This window comes from Copadichromis virginalis, linkage group LG3 (genome assembly GCF_057382275.1).
Source record: "Copadichromis virginalis isolate Kocher_CV1m ecotype Utaka linkage group LG3, C_Virginalis_male_GT1.1, whole genome shotgun sequence".
NCBI classification, from domain to species: domain Eukaryota; kingdom Metazoa; phylum Chordata; class Actinopteri; order Cichliformes; family Cichlidae; genus Copadichromis; species Copadichromis virginalis.
The window spans coordinates 19,387,927-19,408,821 of NC_140620.1; the positions used below are offsets into that span (position 1 = coordinate 19,387,927).

Below are 20,895 nucleotides of genomic sequence, written 5' to 3' on the forward strand. Positions count from 1 at the left end.
AAGCGATATCGCATATCCAGTATGTAAATTGTTGAACTACAGCCAGAGTAGCAGCAGCTGGAATTTGAATGTACTGGAATGATGCAGTGATCCCACAGACATCATATCTTTCTTTAGTCAAACTGTTGAGGGTCATAAAGCTGCAGGTGCTTACTCTAGTATGCACAGGAAAATGCCTGTATAAGTATCAGGGGGTTTGGGGAATTTCTGATCAGCTGCTGGAGACTCTGCAAACGACAGCAACAGGTAACACTTCTTGCTCTTTTTTCTATTCTGTTTGAAGAATTAATGGAGGTGGCTTTATTTTTAACTTGTCTCTAAGAATAAAGCAAGGTTGTTTTTTTTTAATATAGTTAAAATTACTTTAAAAACATAGTAAAAAAATACTAGAAATAGTAAAACCATATGAGTTTTGTTGATCAAGACTTCTGTAAAAAAAAAAAAAATTGCTCAATGTACTATGTGTTATGTAAAAGCTAAATCAGATCAGTTTTTAAAACCTGATGTGGACACACACACAACTTCAAACTCTAGACCACTCATAGAGACACAACACCTATAATAATGAGAAATAAAACAAGCTGAAATAAAGTACCATTAAACTTTAAGAGATGTTTTTTAATTTACATGTTTTTGTTTCATCTTGACCTGCTTTGGCTTTTTCAGACAATTTGAGGTAAAAAATATATATTTAAAAACTATATATTACGTGTATTAAAATACACTCTGTGAGTGTCAAACTTCTTGAAGACCAGGAATTTCTAGAGCTGCTACATTTACACTTCTGTTATTGTTCCATATAAATGTACCCATATTCATTCTTTCTATGACATAATGATAAAATTAAGCTTTGTCATGATGTTAGGTAACACCAGCTGTGAAAGTCAAAATGTAACACTCAGCATCAGTTGAACTCTTTTCTTCATTCTTACATGAAATAATTGCCTTTTACTGCATTTCCATTGAGAGAAAAGGATACTGTTAGGTCCATATCTCAGTCAGAGTCCAGATTCTCTGTCAGAAAAGAGCTTGTTAGGTTTATATTGTTGGATTGTCATTTATGCTTAGATACATATACTCATATATGCTTAGAGGTATACTGTATAATCGACTGAGTATTGATAGGATGTCTGATCCTTAGTAGTCTGCAAAGACTCTGTGTGCCTTCCAGAGTGTTTTGAACAGATGTGTTTTGAGCTGTGATTTAAATAAAGTAAGCGAGTCTATATTTCTTATGACTGAATGAAGTGATTTCCAAAGCCGAGGAGCAAAGTGACCGAAGGCTCTGTTCCCCATTGTGATAAGATGAGCAGAAGGAACAACAAGATTAATGGCAGATGAAGATCTGAGAGAGCGGGAAACAGTGGTGATATGAAGAAGATCACACAGATAAGCAGGGGCAAGGTTATGGATGCACTTAAATGTGAGAAATACATTTTTAAAATTTATCCTAGCTTCTATGGGCAATTAGTGGAGCTGTTGAAGAAATTGGGTAATATGGGGCTTGTTGGGGAGAGCAATGAGAATGGTTGAAAGACCACAATCAGCTGCCATCAGAAGGTCATTAGTAATCCTTAACAAAGCAGTTTCTGTACTAGAATGGGGGGGGGGGGGGGGGGGGGATTCATATTGAAATTGTTCATAGAGATGGTCATTGAGGTATGAGTGAAGCTGGCAGGCAAGAACTTTCTTAAGGATTTTCAAAATAAAGGGGAGATTTGATATAAGGCGAAGGTTATCAAAATTATTGGGATCTGCACCAGGCTTTTTGAGAATTGAAATAACATAAGCAGTTTTCAAAGACGAATGAGCAATTCCAGTGTTAAGGTAAGAGTGGGTAATACCAGTTATGAGAGCTGACCTAACTAGGTGGGCCAGCACATTGTGGTCAACAGCCCGGTCAGTCTTCCCTGAAGGACGACGAGTTCTTGACCAGATGGACACTATTGAGTTAGTGTCGTCGGTATTGAAGTTTCGCCTGAGCCCTCGGTGGATGTACCTGCAGCAGGGCTAGAGCTGGGCGATAGAACGATAATGATATGTATCGCGATATAACTTTTACTCGATAGAGAAATTAAGCTATCGCGATAGACCTCGCCGCTCTTGTCCTCTTAAAAAAAAAAAAAAAGGCCAGCCAATCCAAATTAAGTAGCGCAGAGCCGAACTAATCACAGCCGCAGCGTCACGTCGCATGACTTGTTACGTACAGCACAAGTGCCAAGCCGCACGTGTGTTTGTTTGGGAAGCAGCCAGCTGGTAATGGAGCCAGCGCGTAATGGAGGAAATGAGTGTGCCGACTAGAAAAATCAACCGAGCGTGACCGAAGAGAAAACAGATGATGGTTCCAATGCCGGAGAGATTGTCGAATGGAAGAGCCATAGAAGTTCCGTAGTGTGAAGGTATTTCGGCTATTTCAAGTCTGACAAAAAACAGAGTAGCGTGCACTGTAAATTGTGCCGAAAGCAAGTCTGGAAATACAATAAACTGGTGCATGCGTCACACTGTGTGCCACGTTATTGTTTCGGTGAAATGAATTTCTACAATACTGTTACTGTTAATTCTACTCTCTGCAGTGTTTAAATGCTTACATATACACAACGTTACTGTCCCTCCACACATACGACTCGGTTCTGCTTCTATGCCGCAGCTTTGTTTACTTTTTCCCACCGAGGCTTCTAGACTTCTGATTGGCCAACATTTCTGCACGGTTAGGAATCTAGCGCCACCTGCTGCTTTGGCATGTTCATAGCAGCGTTTTCCTTCATTTCTGCCTTTATGTGTGGACGGGATTATTTTTTAAAACGAAAACGGAAAATCTCCGTTTTCAAAAATACCCGTGTACGTGTGGACGTAGCCTCAGTCTCTGACTGGAAGCGCTAATTCGTCATTCGGCTTTTGTCAGACTAAAGTAACTGTTAAAACTGTTTGAAAAGCTAAGCTATACAACAAGGAGAGATTGAGAATTTCCTTTTAGTTCTCAGTTTATTTGATATTGACAAAAGTTAGTCAGTTTTGTCTGTTCTTCTGTAAAACAAACTAAGATTTATTTTTAGAATTAATATTTTGTTTCTAAGTGGAATTGACAATTTAGTCTGTTTCGTTTGTTCTATTTTGAAACTTAAACGCTTTAGCGGCTGCCTTTTGTGTAGTTTGCAATATTTGCCTTTATTTATCTGAAAAAGTCTCATGTTCCTTAAGTACATCTACCCTGTTGAACTTATTATGGGAAATAAATATTTTAAAAACAAGCTGCTGATTATTTCACATTTTACTTGTGAGCAACGGCACATTTAAATCTTACAAATATAGTTATGTGGCTTATATCGTAATAGATATCGTTATCGCCTGAAATGAAAAAAACATATCGTGATATGAAAAAATCTCATATCGCCCAGCTCTAAGCAGGGCTTGAGATATCCATGTTGAAATTGAATGAACGGTTGAAACAGAGGACAAGACAGACTTTAACAGAAGACAGGAAAGACTCATAAACAGGAGAAATCGACGAAACAAAAACAAGAATAAAACTCATCTAAACGCTTACTAAATAATAAGACAGGAACTTAATATTATCACAAACTTAATATAGGAAAATCAAAAATATAAAATAAACTCAAAATGCTGGGTCACAGACTGTGTTGAAAATGCTTTAGTTCCTCACACTTACATGCAATCTTTTTGTTCAGCTCACTGAATTAAAGCTGAAACTCCCCACATTTTTTTTCATTAGTTGTACCAGGTGAAATGTTTCAGTCATCCTGAATGATGAGTTATTAAGCATGTTTATATCTTCAAATCTGCACCACATGGGCTACTACCTGAGCAGTGACGTTGGATTATGAATAATTAACAAACAAAGCCTTCAGGATGTTGTGTTTGTGGCTGTTTAGATTAAGTAAAAAAACAAAAAAAACAAATGATTAATTCAGGCAGGATATTGAATCTTTTCTCCAATAATAAATATATAACTATCTGAAAATATTGTTTTCAGTTGGTTCTATTTAGATAAAGTTTTACTGAAAGTTTAACTGGATGATTTGACTTTGGGCATACTTTAGCTTACTTTTTATGGCTGTTCTCAGCGCTGAACACATAATTCTGTCAGAATAACCTGGCTCCATTTTGCTTCTGATGATTCAGGTTTTTGGCACAGGATGAAGTCCAGTTTGGTTTACTTCTTCTTCTTGGTGTCTTTGATTTCCTCTGACACTGCTGCCCCTCCCCCCGGCATCAAAGTACGAATCACGGAAAAAGGTAAGGTCTGTAAGAGCTGCACTAACACAATAAACACTTATACCTTTTAACCATTTAAAGCCTGAACTGTGAAATACTTGCCAGAAAAGTTCAATTTTTTTGAAAATAGACTTTATTGAGAATTTTAAGAATTAAGAAAATAATTAAATATTATTTTGTATATATGAATTTTCATTTGTATCATATTTGCTACATCTGGCATTACAAATACAATTTATTGCAAATGTTCATGCTAAAAACTGTATTGTGCTATTTCGGTGAGTCACACTGATGACGTAGAAGTTTAAAAAACCCACAAAACTGATATATCAGATATGATATACTTGGCGAGTCAACCATCAGCAGTGGAATGCCATTGATTATCAATTGCTTTGTTATTATACTATTATTTATTATTAAAATAAATACTAGTAATTTTTTTGCGATTAGCACTTTAATTTATGATGTTAGCTTCATCAGATTCTGGCCCTTCAATCTTTGGTAGGTTTCCTTTATCATTTTTTAATATGTAGAAAAGACTATTTTACTATTTAATATGTCTTTGCTGTATCACCAGCATATGAAGTTGTAGTACATTTACTGTGTTTTGCAGTGAAGGATCTTGGTCTGATGTACTTAAAGGGGCTGGTTAACCAGCAGTTCCAAATAGAAAAAAAAGATTTGCTAATCAAAAGGTAAAAATAAGTTATTGTTTCTATGGGTTATTATTATTTTGTTTCTTCATTTTAATTTGAAAATGTAAATGTGTTAATTTACGGTTAATACATGTTATTAAGTATTTTATAGTACAATATATTTTTATCCTCCTCACAGCGTGACCCTTACTAAACTACAAGTTGATCCTACTCAGGTGGATTTAAAATTTCAGCAAAACATTGGTCTCCAGTTTGAAATCAAGGACCTGAACTTTGCTCTAGAACTTCAACGAGAAAAAAATGTGCATTTTTTTAAGGAGTTCAAGTACGTACAACTACAACAGTGTAAATGCTCTTAAACCTCTCATTTTATGTCTGATGTGTGCAAACAATGTAGAGCTAATCAGATTCTGCCTGCAGAAAACCTTCAGCATTGTTAATAGTCAAGAAAATTATGCTCTTTGATACAGTCTCTGAAGACAACAACAGTATATTTACAGCAACATTCATTACTTTAACATGGTTTAACATGGAGAGTCATGTAGTTTAATTTTAGTTGATAATGGGGTCTCCTCTAAGCTGGACATGCAGATTTTATCTTTAAGTATCTCTGTATGAATGCAGAGCTTTTAGTCTTTTTTGCCCCTGATTTTATGTGGTGTGCCACATGAATATTAGGGGTGCAACGATACACAAAATTCACGGTTCGGTTCGATACTTTGGTGTCATGGTTCGATATTTTTTCGATACAAAAAAAATGTTCATGCCTTTTTAATTGGTCATTTATTAAAATTATAAATATATATTTTAACTCAAAAGTACAGTTTTTAAATTTAACCCTAACCCTTGTGCGTGTTTTTTATTTTGACAGCGAATGCGCACCTGCGGACCACTTATGTGCAGCCCTGGTTATTTAGCTCGTCATATTGCAGCCACAGAAATAATTTTGTCCATGAAACCATAAAGCTGCACTTTCTTTTCGCCTTATAGTCTGATTTGTCATAACTTCTCCGTTTTGTGGTAAGCTTTTCTTTGGCTGTCACTTCTTCACCCTGACCTGTCTTATTTGGCTCAGCAGAACTAAAATATATATCTGTCTGTGAAGGTTCTCAGTCATCCAGGTCATTGTAGTCAAATATAAATCCTGCTGCTTTTACACACGCACTCACATAAGCTCAGCGATTCTCTGCGCGATCAACCTCTCACATGTTTAAGCTTGCTGCGGGAGATTTCACTTGTCATGTTTGCGTAGTAAGCTAACAATTAATAAGACGATGTCAGAGGAATTGGTGCACAAATTATCATCACTCACCAATCAGTGCTGTCACTCTCTATACACAGTTCGCGGGATTGCAAAGTGAAAACAAAAAAACAAGCACAAATTCAAACGCGATTTCAATATGTCACATATTGACAGTGGCTCACCGATGCCAATGACATAATTACCCAGCTACATTTCCGAAAGAATGCAAAAGCATTGACATATATTTTTCCTTCCTACAATAGCCCGACGGGCAGGGAAGAGATAGATTTTGGTAGCCGACTGAAAAAAATCGCTAGCTCCGGGACGTCGGGCTAGCGATATTGCGAGCCCTGTATCTGATTGAGGAATCACTCATCTTTGGAAAAGAGAGTTTATTACAGAGAAATGTCTCTTTCCAAAATAAAAGCTATACTATCCGCTTCTTCTGGGCTATATTCTCAGCAGCATATTAAACATATAAGGAGAATCATGTGCTAACAGCTGTCTAAATGACTCGGCTAAAGTTAGTCGCATGCTTGCTTGTTTTTTTTCTGCTTCCACTTGTCTTTGCACTAGGATGGTGTCGGCGTAAATGTGCAGTCATATTCGTTGTGTTCCCACTAGTGCTTTCAGGTTAATCTCGTTGAAATGACCTTAACGCCACAACACGGCAAATCTCCGTTAACGAGCTACCGCCGATCGCTCCGTGCATGTGGCTAGACGGCCAACACGTTAACGAGCTAACTGCGCTAACACGCTAGCTCCCACCCATGTAATTGAGCATTGCATGGCACATCCAACATACTGTTTTACTTTAGTGCATGACTCGCTTACCTTCAGGGTCATACGTCACATGAAAACCAAAATAATTCCAAACGCCAGATCTGAATGAGAGTGGGGGAGGTCCATGTTGTAAGGAGATTCTGACGATGCTGTCTGTGTTGAGTGCTCAGTGAATCTGCGTTCGACTACTCCGCCTAGGCTGCACTGTCGACCCTAGGCGGAGTAGTCGAACGCAGATTCACTGAGCGCTCAACACAGACAGCATCGTCAGAAGGAAAGTTGATAAAATAAATTACAAATTTTGTATTGTTCGATACATATGCGTACCGAACTGAAAGCACTGTATCGAACGGTTCAATATCGATACGAATATCGTTGCACCCCTAATGAATATACATTTTTATCTCTGTATTACACACACACTGTATCTGCTTTTATGGCACTCGCACTAGATTGGTTTAATAAACGCAGAACATTCATGCTGAGATGATTTGATGTTGTTGAGGAGAGTCTCCTCAGATCTCAGATGTGACAGGAGCATTGAAAAAACAACAACAACAACAAAGAAAAAAATATCATCCAATCTACAGTGTAATTGGTGTTTGCATTAACATCACAAAAAGAAAAAAAATGTCAGCCCTCTCTTTGTCTTTTCCTATACAGGATTGACAAAGGTACGACAATCTTCACTGGAGAAGGCGTGAGAGCCATGATCCTAGTGAGAATGAACCAAAACCCAAAAGGACACCTGAATGTTGAAATACGAAAAGAGGACTGCAAAATCAGTGCCGATACCATCAAAACAAAGTCCACTGGCTTCATAGGGTAACAAGACTAAGAACAGGGGCTTCCTACTTCTCTGTGAATCAAACAAATTTAAAAATGAATTTTTATTTAGTCGGAATACTCTTTCTCTGCGAAAACACCATCCAGCTGTTGTAGCTGAGGCTGATTGAAATGTCAGCTATTTGTTAATAAATCAAAGCAAGAATATGACTTAGGATCGGTTTCTCGACTTAATCCTCAGGGAAACATGAAACATCAGCTGGCGGATCAACAGTCTGTTAGACCAGTCCTGCTGATGGATGATAGGATTTCTGAAATTTGTTTGTTTTTCAGGAAGGTTTTGGACTTATTCAAAAGGCTGACCAAGCATTTCTTCAAAAAGAAGGTCAGTTCCAACTGAAACACAGCTTAAGCCAGTCTGAATGAACCCCCCCCCCCCCCCCCCCCCCCCAGGAAATAAAATCTTCTTAAAAAGTTTGCACAAGTTAAAGGATGCACCAATGAGGCAGATTGGCTCCAATGTCAATCTCTGCATTTGTATTTATAAAATAAATCAAAGGATGAAACAATAAAAGCTGACTGTGGCACAGCCTGTCCTATAACTGTCCTGGATTACATAAAACTATACATGAAACTAGACTTACCAGTAGCTAAGGACCAAAAGAAAACCATACAAAAAGTCTAGTCTATACACCAGGCACTGTACAACAAAGGAAGTGGGGAAAACGAGCCACCACTGAAGGTCCCACGGCTACTGGTGCATCCTCAGTTCACTTTAATAAAAAGACAAGAAACTATAGGTTAAAAGTCAAAGAAAAACTCGAAAAGGACACCGCGTACCAAGCTCTGAAGATCGACAATCCAAAAATTCAGCATACTGGTAGGCCACTCTTGTCAGAAGTAAATGCAAATAAATCTGCCCAGGCATCATTAAATGTTCTATTTTCTTCAGATATTTTTCTTTTCTTACAATTCTCCATACTTTGCCTACCTGGAGTTGGAAGTCTCGATAAATGCACGGCGTTTTAATGGGTGTGACGCTTATTGTGAGGACGAAAAATAATAAAATCTAATTTTAATTTTATATTTCAAGATCAGGATAATCTTCCAATTTAGAACTACAAGTTAAATAAAAGAACTAACACAAATAAAATACCCTTCAGTTAAATACTTATAATTTATTTTTCCAAATATTCAATTCAATTCACTTCAATTCAATTCAATTCAATTCAATTCAATTCAATTTATATAGTACCAAATCACCTCAAGGCAACTGTTGTACAGTAGATCCTGCAATAATACATACAGAGAAAAACCCAACAATCATATGGATGCCAAGGCTAATACCTGTGTATGAAATGAAGCATGCACTGAGCATGTTTACAAGTGGTGTAGAGCTAAGATTATATAAACTACATAGGCTTATTAAATGACAATACAGGGTGGAAATGTCAGGTTTATATTGTTGGATTATCATTGATGCTTAGAAAGATATAATCATATATGCTTAGAGGTATATAATCAATTGCATAATGATAGAGGTCTGATCCTTAGTAGTCTGCAAAGACTCTGTGTGCGTTCCAGAGCACTCTACTCAATTCAATCCTATTCAGTCTTACTTATTTATATAGCGCCAAATCACAACAACAGTCGCCTCAAGGTGCTTTATATTGTACAGTAGATCACACAATAATAGATACAGAGAAAAACCCAACAATCATATGACCCCCTATGAGCAGCACTCTGGCGACAGTGGGAAGGAAAAACTCCCTTTTAACAGGAAGAAACCTCCAGCAGAACCAGGCTCAGGGAGGGGCGGGGCCATCTGCTGCGACCGGTTGGGGTGAGAGAAGGAAGACAGGATAAAAGACATGCTGTGGAAGAGAGACAGAGGTTAATAACAGATATGATTCAATGCAGAGAGGTCTATTAATACATAGTGAGTGAGAAAGGTGACTGGAAAGGAAAAACTCAATGCATCGTGGGAATCCCCCGGCAGCCTACGTCTATTGCAACATAACTAAGGGAGGATTCAGGGTCACCTGGTCCAGCCCTAACTATATGCTTTAGCAAAAAGGAAAGTTTTAAGCCTAATCTTAAAAGTAGAGATAGTGTCTGTCTCCCGAATCCAAACTGGAAGCTGGTTCCACAGAAGAGGGGCCTGAAAACTGAAGGCTCTCCCTCCCATTCTACTTTTAAATACTCTAGGAACAACAAGTAGGCCTGCAGAGCAAGAGCGAAGTGCTCTAATAGGGTGATATGGTACTACAAGGTCATTAAGATAAGATGGGGCCTGATTATTTAAGACCTTGTATGTGAGGAGCAGGATTTTGAATTCAATTCTGGATTTAACAGGAAGCCAATGAAGGGAAGCCAAAACAGGAGAAATATGCTCTCTCTTTCTAGTCCCTGTCAGTACTCTTGCTGCAGCATTTTGGATTAGCTGAAGGCTTTTCATGGAGTTTTTAGGACATCCTGATAATAAGGAATTACAGTAGTCCAGCCTGGAAGTAATAAATGCATGAACTAGTTTTTCAGCGTCACTCTGAGACAGGATATTTCTAATTTTAGAGATGTTGCGCAAATGGAAGAAAGCAGTCTTACATATTTATTTAATATGTGCATTGAAGGACATGTCCTGGTCAAAAATGACTCCAAGGTTTCTCACAGCGTTACTGGAGGCCAAGGTAATGCCATCCAGAGTAAGAATCTGGTTAGATACCATATTTCTAAGATTTTCAGGGCCGAGTACAATAACCTCAGTTTTATCTGAATTAAGAAGCAGAAAGTTAGCGGCCATCCAGGTCTTTATGTCTTTAAGACATTCCTGCAGTTTAACTAATTGGTGTGTGTTATCTGGCTTCATGGACAGATAGAGCTGGGTGTCATCAGCATAGCAGTGAAAATGTATGCTATGTCTTCTAATGATGCTGCCTAAGGGAAGCATGTATAATGTAAACAGAATTGGTCCTAGCACTGAATCCTGTGGAACTAATTAACCTCAGTGTGTGAAGAGGACTCTACAAACCACTGCAGTGCAGTACCTGTAATACCTACAGCATGTTCTAATCGCTCTAATAGGATATTATGGTCGACAGTATCGAACGCTGCACTAAGGTCTAGCAGGACAAGCACAGAGATGAGTCCACTGTCAGAGGCCATAAGAAGATCATTTGTAACCTTCACTAAAGCTGTTTCTGTGCTGTGATGAGCTCTGAAACCTGACTGAAACTCTTCAAATAAACCATTCCTCTGCAGATGATCTGTTAGCTGTTTGACAACTACTCTTTCAAGGATTTTTGATATGAAAGGAAGGTTGGAGATTGGCCTATAATTAGCTAAGACTGCTGGGCCTAGAGATGGCTTTTTGAATAAAGGTTTAACTACAGCTAGCTTGAAGGCCTGTGGTACATAGCCGATCATTAGAGATAGGTTGATCATATTTAAGATCGAAGAATTAATTAATGGCAGGACTTCTTTGAGCAGTTTTGTAGGAATGGGGTCTAAAAGACACGTTGATGGTTTGGAGGAAGTAATTATAGAAGTTAACTCAGAAAGATCAATTGGAGAAAAAGAGTCTAAACAAATATCAATGGTAATGAAAGTTACTAGTTACTAGTTAACGTTAAAGGGATGGTTGGCTCAAAAGAGCTCTGACTTTTTGTCAGCCTGACTACAGTGCTGAAGAGAAACCTGGGGTTGTTCTTATTTTCTTCAATCAGTGATGAATAGTAAGATGTTCTGGCTTTGCGGAGGGCTTTCTTATAAAGCAGCAAACTATTTCTCCAGGCTAAATGATGATCCTCTAAATTTGTGACACGCCATTTCCTCTCCAGCTTACGAGTTATTTGCTTTAGGCTACGTGTTTGAGAATTATATCACGGAGTCAGGTACTTCTGATTTGAGGCCTTAGTTTTCACAGGAGCTACAGAGTCGTACGTAGTGAGGAGGTCAAATTTTTATTGTTATTCTTTTACATTTTGAGAGAAGCCAATTGAGTCTAATAACAGATTAAATGTCATGTTGAGGCTGTCATTTTTAGCATCTACATGGATGTTAAAATCACTCACAATAATTATTTTATCTGAGCTGAGAACTAAATCAGATAAAACGTCTGAGAAATCAGACAGAAACTCTGTGTAAGATTAGATTAAATTAGATTAGATAGAACTTTATTAATCCCTCGGGTGGGTTCCTCTGGGAAATTCGATTTCCAAAAAAGCACAGCACCGACAGAAGTTACAGAGTTGCAGAATATTATATATATACACACACACACACACACACACACACACACACACACACACACACACACACACACACACATATATATAAATACAGAGACAATATAAATAAAATATACGAAGGGGATAAATAGAATAAATAGGAATAAAAAATAAAAAATAAAAATACAAGTGAATTGCACATTTCAAGTATTGAGTCTATTTGCACCGTTGACTATTTACAAAAGTATTGCACAAAAGGTATTGCACAGTGAGGTGAAGAGGCACTACAGCTTAGTTGTTCCCCCCTCCTTTGTCCTCCTGTTTCCCCTCCCTCTCCCCTCCAGAGAGGAGTTAAACAGTTTGATGGCGTGTGGGACAAAGGAGTTTTTAAGTCTGTTAGTTCTTGTCTTGGGGAGAAGCAACCTGTCACTGAACAGACTCTTCTGGTTGTTAATGGCCGTGTGCAGAGGATGCCCAGCATTGTCCATAATGTCCATCAGTTTCTTTAATGTCCTTTTCTCTGCCACTGTCACCAGAGTGTCCAGCTTCATGCCGACCACAGAGCCAGCCTTCCTGATCAGTTTCTCCAGCCTTGATGAGTCCTTCTTTGCTGTGCTGCTCCCCCAGCACACCACAGCATAGAAAAGTACTCCAGCAACCACCGACTGGTAAAACATCCTCAGGAGCTTCCTGCAGATGTTAAAAGACCTCAGCCTCCTGAGGAAGTACAGTCGGCTTTGGAATTTTTTATACAGGTGCTCTGTGTTGCATGACCAGTCCAGTTTATTTTCCACCCACAGTCCGAGGTACTTGTACTTGTTGACCACCTCCACCTCCTCCCCCTCTATCTGAACCGGCAGTGGACCTGCTCTAGACCTCCCGAAGTCCACAACCAGTTCCTTAGTCTTTGAGGTGTTGAGTTGCAGGTGGTTTGTGTGTGTAAGGCCCAGGTGGGAGTGAGTACACAGAGAGTGTGCTTCAAATGAAGATTATACTATGAAAAAATAAGTTATCTAAAAGTTTTGTTAATTGCTATGCAGATAAGCTACTCAAAAACACCACCGTGTTTTGAAACAGGAATAGAACATGATACTCTACCGCAGAGAGAGCGAACACCAAGTGACAGCCAAATGTGTAAGGACTGCCAACCCCCGTGGAGACCAGCGAAGCTAGGGATTGAATAGCCAACCATCTAATTAGTGAATGAACTGCTCTCCTCCTGAACTACTGTCAACCCATATTAGACTTTTTTTTTCCTTTTTCAGTACTAATCTGGTTTTTGCAGATCTTATAACATCTGTGTGGTTCACAAGTGTTTGTGTCTGTAGATCTGTCCTGCTCTTCAGCCTATGATAAATAACAAGCTGAAGGACTTGTCCATGATAAGGACTGTGCATGAAGGCCGCCAATTAGACCTGGACTACTCCCTGAGCAGTGATATTGCAGTGACATCGAGGAGCCTTGATATGTCTTTCAAGGTAATATAGAGAAACACTAAATTATTCTGACTGAACATAACCCTACAGACATTAACACCTGGTTAGAAATCAGAGCACTTTAAGGTGTAGTGACCCTGGCATGTTCGGTTTTCTTGATGCCAGCTGTTGTGAAGTTGAAAATTTGACATCTAATAAAAAATCTCACACAAATCAGAGAAAATTATCAGTGGACACCAGGTTAAACAAATGCCACCATCAGTTGTTTCCCTGCTGGACAACATTAAGTCTGTTGGAAAGAATCTTAGCATCTGGGTTAATAGTAATGTGATACAATGAAATCATCTTTTGCGTTGAGATTCTTGGGCAGATCACCTTGATGATTTTATGACTTCGAGGTTTTATTTTGCTTGTTTCTGTTTCTACTCTGTAAAGATCATCATTTTGTGTGTGTTTCAGGGCTTAATGTTTGTACACGGGAAGGATGTGGACACTAATTCAATAAAGGCAGGCATAGAACCAGTTTTCACAGAGACTAACCATATGGTCTATGTGGGCATCTCTGAGTTCTTCTTCAATGGGGCCGCCATGGCAATCTACAAATCGGGACCATTTGAAGTTAACGTTCCAAAGGTGAGAAAAGCTAATAAACACCTGATAGAACCTTTAGATAGAACTATTTACAGAACAATCAGGTTTTCTGCATCAAAAAAGAAGTCAAACAAATTATTTGTGCCACTCCAAAAAATAATTTCTGTCCACAATAAAACAGAGGAAAACATTACAAGCCTGATACCTGCAGGCCTGACAGCAGGAGATGTATCACTCCTCCCTTTTGCCCCTGGAGACAGCGTTTACGCTGTAATCTGCCTTTGGTGGCTTTTTGGCAGCAACTGTGACATTCAGCAGTCCATTCATTGTTTTGACACACAAAACAAAACGATCTACTACACTAGACACTCTAAACACGCTAAACGTCACAAATCTCTCACATCTCAAAACTTGCTCTCTCTCTTCCTTTCGCTCTTTCGCTGCTGTCATTCGTAAAACTTCCCCCCTGTTCCTAAACAACCAAATGCCATGTTGCCATATCATTTTTGATTGGTCCACATAGTACATTTTTCCATGTTTCATTTTGGGGGGGGGGGGTTGGAGGCAAGTAGAGCGTTTGCTAGTGCTGTCCTCAGACAATAAACGTAACTATAGTATTCAGCCGGGCGAGTTTATCTCAGGAAGGTGGTGGGGGGCATTCACAGAGGAAGGAACCAGCGTGCGGGGATCAGCTCCACAGGTAGTAGAATCCTCTGTTAGATCCAAGGTATGAGCGATAACTGTGAAAGCTTTTGTACTGCAATGGTTTTAAAGAGGACCTGAACTGTTCATTGTTAGAGACAACTTTCAGGCTACGTCCACACTAGCCCGGATAGATTTGAAAACGGCGTTTTTTTGTCTGAAAACGCTCCACGTCTCCACTAGCGTTTTCAGTCGTTTTCACAAAGTTGTGCGTCCACATTGAAACGGCCGAAAACGCTTACGTTCCAGTCCGGCGCATGCGCAAAAGCGAGTGAGATTTAAAGAATTTGAAGAAAAGCTATCTGGAGCATGTACAAACTGATATTAATCTTTTTCAGGGCAGTCAAAATTGAGAGCAATCAAAACAGCTGCTGTATAATGCACTCCGCTATCTTGGGTTAATTGGTCACATGACTGCATCACATGACTAAAATGCGTCATTGTTTTAGAAAGTCTGTGTTTTCGAGTGACCACACTGCGACGGGACACCTCCGTTTTGAAATGTATGCGTTTTCGAGAGCATTTTGGAAACGCTCTCGAAAACGCGAGGAAAAACACTGAGGGACCTCCCGTCCCTCAGTGTGGACGGGAGGTCAAAAGAGAAAAGGCTGAGTTTTCAAACCAAAACGCATTAGTGTGGACGTAGCCTCAGTGCACCCTGACTGACGTCTCTCCTCATGCATGGGAAATAAAGGTGTTGGTTTTTTAACGGCTCATCTTGTCTGCAGCCTTTGTTAGTAAACTTCCACAACAAACACCATTATTCCCATTACTGGCGATGATCGATCAATACTTTACACGACTGCATTTGATGCTTTGTGCTTTGTGAAGTAAGGCTTGGATCCAGCTCATGGCCATTAAACCCTTTCATCAAACTGTCTACACACTGTTCTTGAGCTAATCTGAAGGCCACATGACATTTGGAGGTCTGTAGCTGTTTCTGTTGTTCCCAATTCGTGACGCAATTTCACGAATGGATTGGAATACCTCAATTCAATGATTTGGATGGATGAATTTTGGCAATATAGTATATTTACAAATGGCTGACCAAAACTCATTGTGGAGGATTTCTGCCCTTTTTTTTAAGGATCCATTTCTTTAGTCAAAGCAGTAATACCACACAAATATGTTAACAAAGGTCCAAGCTCTCTTCTGATCTCCTCCTATCTTTTTCTCTACAGCTTGAAGGCCTGAGAAGCATGGTTAATGTTCTCCTGGGAGCTGTGGGAATTCAACCGGTACTAAACTCTACAAAAAATTTGTTAGAGATTCAAATATATTTCACCTTAAACTTCATTCATCATCAAACATCATTACATGAAAAATAAACTGTTAACAACATTTTTATAATATACATAGGGTCTTTTGAAAGTGAAGCTGACTGAGGCTCCAATCATTCAAATCAGTAAGGCTGGACTCTCTGCCACTGTGGATATTGAAACACAATCTGAGGGTCAACAAAGTGTTCATGTGGTGAGCACATATGCAGATCCCGCGTTTAACAAATAAGCAAACTCTGTGCTGGTATTAACTCCGCATCAGACTTTATCTGCAGGTTTACTGTAAGAGCTGGGTACAAAACACAACCAATATAGAGATAGTATGTTAGCTAACCTTGACACTACTTTATCACTCACTGCAGCCTGATGTTACTACTTACCAAACCACAACAATAAAAGAGTTATACAACACTCCTTGAAGTTAAAAGTAATGAGAAAGAGCATACATCAGACAGAAACACATTCATAAGCTACTGCAAATCAGACTTCTAAGATTCGTTCAGTATGACCCATTGACATGTGTCTGAACATCCATGATACTCTGCAGAAAAGAGCAGCTCAAAGATGGCTCTGATGGTTTTACTGTGAAAGTTTGACTAAATGTAAAAAATTGACAACTCACACAGCTGTAACAGCCTACTGTCAGACTCTTTCTGTTGTGAATATCTATATGGAAACTCCTGTCTGAGCTGGCTGAAGCTACCACAGAGTTTGAATGCGAGTTACTTGGAAGTGTGACTCAACCACATATGCAGAAATGATCAAACTTTGTTTTTCTGTAGTCCTGCAAACTTGATATGAATGTCAAATTCGAAGCAAGCCGCCTCATTCCGGTCGTTAAAACACCAAAGTAAGAACACAAATACACACTCACATACGTTATGGTACACTCTGTATATTCATTTGTACTCTGTACTATTGTATATTGTAATAATTTACAGTGAAACCTTTTCAGATGTAATGTTGAAACTCAAAAGATCATTGGAAAAATTGTGGTAAGAAGACAATGCTCTAGTAGATTACAGCCATTTCTCCATAGCAGTAGACATGATAATAACAAGTGTGTGTGTCTGTCTGTGCAGGTTGGTGCTGCTAAAGCCATTTTGTACTTCGTGGACAGTAAGCACTAACATACAAAATGATACAAACTCACCTGATTCTGCTGATATTTTACTACAGTTTGAACTGTGTGTGTGTGTGTGTGTGTGTGTGTGTGTGTGTGTGTGTGTGTGTGTATGTAGAGTGGTTTCTTGAAGGAATACCCATCCCTCTTCCTATTGACCTGAGCTTCGTTGATGCAAAGCCCCAATTTGAGGAAGTGAGTGACTTTGATTTCCTTCTGGCTGAACACTAACGTGCAAAACATTCAACAGTCCTCTACACCACACTAAAACTATCACAGTAAAAACATGCTGAGTCATCATTTATTCATCTGAGGTTCCATGATGAATATCAGTTTGATTTTGATCAATGCTCAATCATCTAGGTTAGGAAATCCCAGAAAGTTGATTCTGCTCATCTGGACAAAATCTGAAAATTCAACGTCCAGAAATCTGGAATTTCTGAACTAACTGCTACCACTCAGTAAGATGTAGCCTGTTTGTACCCAATACTACCTGTTACTGCCTTTTATTGCAGGGCTATCTGGTGGTGGGAGGAAGCCTGAACTTTATCCCTCTGCAGAGCAGCAGCAATACTGGCGGATAAGCAACAAAGGCTGAAATATGGACTTCACGATCCTCTGTTGTTCTTTATGCTAGATATAAAATCTGTGTTTAAACAGCTTAGACAGTTAAATCTATCAGATTTACTGGATATACTGCACGTACTGCATATACTGCCTGTTTCTATGATTTTGTTTTTGTCCGCAATAAAAGTTCCAGCATCACAGAGACTCAGGTGTTATTGCTGAGAAAAATCATCTGTAATCCTCTAGTTTTTCCGTACGGCATCCTCTTCATCAGTAGAGGAAACACACACATTCATGTAAACAATGCAACACACACACTGTATGTGCTCTTGCTGTATCAACTGAAGGCTTTTCGGGGAGTTTTTAGGACATCCTGATAATAATGAATTACAGTAATCCAGTGTAGAAGTAATAAATGCATGAACTGCGCTGCTCGGGTTGCCTAGCAACCATTGATCTAACCGCGAGAAACATTTCATACAGCATTGTTCGACAGAAATGAAGGAGAAAAAATGTTTTTTTGTTCATTCATTTTTTATGACATCACTTTGATTAGTTGAGTATCTGAGGCTGAGACCACAGGACTGTAAAACATGATTGTTGGGCTTCATTTCTGTACTGAGCAGTCATTTCAAGATTAGTTAGTAAATAACAATTAGCTGATGTTGTTCATGAGACTAAAATCATCTCACTGTGGTAATGTAAATATAATATGGCCAATATTAAAGTTATTATATTAATTATGATTTATTACAGCAGTGAACTTGAACTGTGTCAAATACTGAGCTTCAGTAAAGATTCAAGTTGCAGTTATTTATATTTCCTATCACCTTAAATCTTCACTCAAAGACAAGTATCTCTGACAGTGGATATATAGATGTGTTATACATAAGAGATAAATATTGTTCTTTTAATATGTTGGCATTAGTAAATTTGGCTCAATGCTTACATGTGTAAAAACAAAATGTACGAGCTGTGAAAACTGTTTCTGATAGAATGAAGAGTAGACTGATATATTAAATATTCCTTTATTGGGTGAGAAAATCAGACCATGTCATAACTGCTTTAAGTCATACAGAATAGATATCAGAGCCTTAAACAGGCTGGCTTCTGCTAAATGGGTCAAACTGGGCAGAAAGTCTACAAACACATAACATCCTTATAGAATATGATGTAACACTATAGATCAACTTACCTCAGAATATATAAAGCATATAAACAATTACAGCAATATGATGCAACAAACACAGCAGTGCTACTAATCCAAAATACTCAAAGCTTCATAGAACTGGAACAAACATTTATTTTTAGGTCCATTCTGCTGCTGATACATACTTTAGGTTTCTGGACATTAAACTTGTTGCTGCCTTTCATAGTGTGTAACTTGAAGGCCCTGAGTACTTTCTCCCACACTGAAAACACTGGAATGATACAATTCCAATTCCAATCTACCATTTCTCTCAAAAATCCTTGAAAAAATAGTTGCTTCACAAGTCCATCTTCACCTAACTGATAATAACCTCTACGAACAGTTCCAGTCTGGCTTTCGTCCTCTACATAGCACTGAAACTGCTCTTATAAAAATAACAAACGACCTTCTTATAGCAGCTGATTCTGGTCTCCTCTCCATCCTTATTCTTCTTGATCTGAGTGCAGCTTTTGACACCATCTCTCATCCCATTCTCCTTAGCAGATTAGCTTCTATTGGTCTCTCTCACACTCCACTAGCCTGGTTTAAATCATATCTATCTGATCGCACTCAGTTCATTCAATTAAAATCCTTCACTTCTCAACTTTCTCCTTTATCCACTGGCGTGCCCCAGGGATCTGTCCTCGGGCCCCTTCTTTTCATCATCTACCTTCTTCCACTCGGATATATTTTTCGTAAATATAATATTCAGTTCCACTGCTACGCCGATGACACCCAGCTCTATCTCTCTACCAAACCTGACTCTACTCTTCCTCCACCCTCCCTTATCCTCTGTCTAGCTGAACTCAATTCTTGGTTCTCCTCCAACTTTCTTAAACTCAACAGCAATAAATCGGAACTTCTTCTGGTTGGCACCAAACGACTGCTATCCAGAATTAACAATTTCTCTCTCACCATCAATAACTCGCTGGTCCCTATCTCTCCTTCTGTGAAAAGCTTGGGTGTCATTCTCGATAGCACATTATCCTTTAACTCGCATATCAATAATATTACACGTGCAGCATATTTCCAACTCCGTAACATTAATCGCCTCCGCCCCTTCCTCACACCTTACGCCACTGCCATTCTCATCCATAATCTTGTTATCTCTAGAATTGACTACTGCAACTCATTATTATTTGGCCTCACACAAAAATCTATCAACAAGCTCCAACGTGTCCAGAACTCTGCTGCCCGTATTATTACTAGGACTTCTTCTACCCACCACATCTCCCCAATCCTGAAGCAACTTCACTGGCTCCCGGTCAAATTTCGCATCCATTTTAAAATAATTCTGTATACATTCAAGGCTATTCACTCTCTCTCTCCACCGTACCTCTCTGACTTATTACAGATGAAGCTCCCATCCCGCTGCCTCAGATCTTCATCTTCTCTTTCTCTCTCTGTTCCCTCTGCTCGTCTGATCACAATGGGAGGGAGGGCCTTTAGTTGCTCTGCCCCTCGACTTTGGAATTCCCTACCCCCGGACCTCAGAAATATTAGTTCATTCTCTCTTTTTAAGTCCATCCTTAAAACTCATTTGTTTAAAATTGCCTATTCTTAAATTTCTGTATGTTTTAACTTTTATCTTCTATTCTTATCATTGTGTATATTTCCAGTTTTTATCTGTTGTACAGTGTCCTTGGGTGCTTTGAAAGGCGCTATTTAAATAAAATGTATTATTATTATTATTATTATTAATTATTTGAACATTGCCTAATGAGACTGATTCAGGACAGACAATTAGATATTTTAAACTTTCCTAGCAGTCCTTCACAAACAGGGTACAGTCTGTCTATTCTCTCCATCTGTCAGCTGCTGCTGGCTCTTCCTCCTCCTCTTATGTCTGTCTATTCATGATGCAGTATACATATATAGTGAAACACACAAAACACAGAAACACACAACGCCATGAAATGACCATGAAATGTAGTCAGTTATAGCCACTCGCATTCACTTCATCAGTGAATTAGAGTGAACATTTGTCCTAGATTAACATAGTAATGTCTTTACCTTACAATATAAAGGGACTTGAGTCAAGATTTTCTGACAGTTAACTGGTGCTTTATGAATAAAACTG

At 38.8% G+C, this 20,895-nt stretch overlaps 2 protein-coding genes across 2 annotated transcripts; both read left to right on the forward strand.

Moving 5' to 3' along the window:
- The first annotated feature begins 205 nt into the window (after positions 1-205).
- Positions 206-8,101, forward strand: LOC146713254 (uncharacterized). The gene is made up of 6 exons (XM_085437763.1): positions 206-246; positions 4,141-4,254; positions 4,847-4,928; positions 5,068-5,214; positions 7,579-7,740; positions 8,035-8,101. Exons 2-6 carry the CDS (start codon positions 4,155-4,157, stop codon positions 8,099-8,101), a joined length of 558 nt encoding a protein of 185 aa, XP_085293889.1. The 5' UTR covers positions 206-246; positions 4,141-4,154.
- A 5,158-nt stretch (positions 8,102-13,259) lies between these two features.
- Positions 13,260-17,824, forward strand: LOC146713255 (phospholipid transfer protein-like). Its single transcript, XM_085452665.1, has 9 exons — positions 13,260-13,405; positions 13,823-13,996; positions 15,838-15,894; positions 16,016-16,129; positions 16,719-16,786; positions 16,892-16,931; positions 17,019-17,055; positions 17,178-17,254; positions 17,575-17,824. Exons 1-9 carry the CDS (start codon positions 13,277-13,279, stop codon positions 17,641-17,643), a joined length of 765 nt encoding a protein of 254 aa, XP_085308791.1. The 5' UTR covers positions 13,260-13,276; the 3' UTR covers positions 17,644-17,824.
- Positions 17,825-20,895: the final 3,071 nt, after the last annotated feature.

Coding starts and splice junctions, on each gene's coding strand:
- LOC146713254 (XM_085437763.1), top strand. CDS start 4,155: ATGAAGTCCAGTTTGGTTTACTTCTTCTTCTTGGTGTCTTTGATTTCC. Junction 5,215..7,578: donor CATTTTTTTAAGGAGTTCAA/GTACGTACAACT, acceptor TTTCCTATACAG/GATTGACAAAGGTACGACAA. Junction 7,741..8,034: donor AAGTCCACTGGCTTCATAGG/GTAACAAGACTA, acceptor TTTGTTTTTCAG/GAAGGTTTTGGACTTATTCA.
- LOC146713255 (XM_085452665.1), top strand. CDS start 13,277: ATGATAAATAACAAGCTGAAGGACTTGTCCATGATAAGGACTGTGCAT. Junction 13,997..15,837: donor TTGAAGTTAACGTTCCAAAG/GTGAGAAAAGCT, acceptor TTTTCTCTACAG/CTTGAAGGCCTGAGAAGCAT. Junction 16,130..16,718: donor GTCAACAAAGTGTTCATGTG/GTGAGCACATAT, acceptor GTTTTTCTGTAG/TCCTGCAAACTTGATATGAA.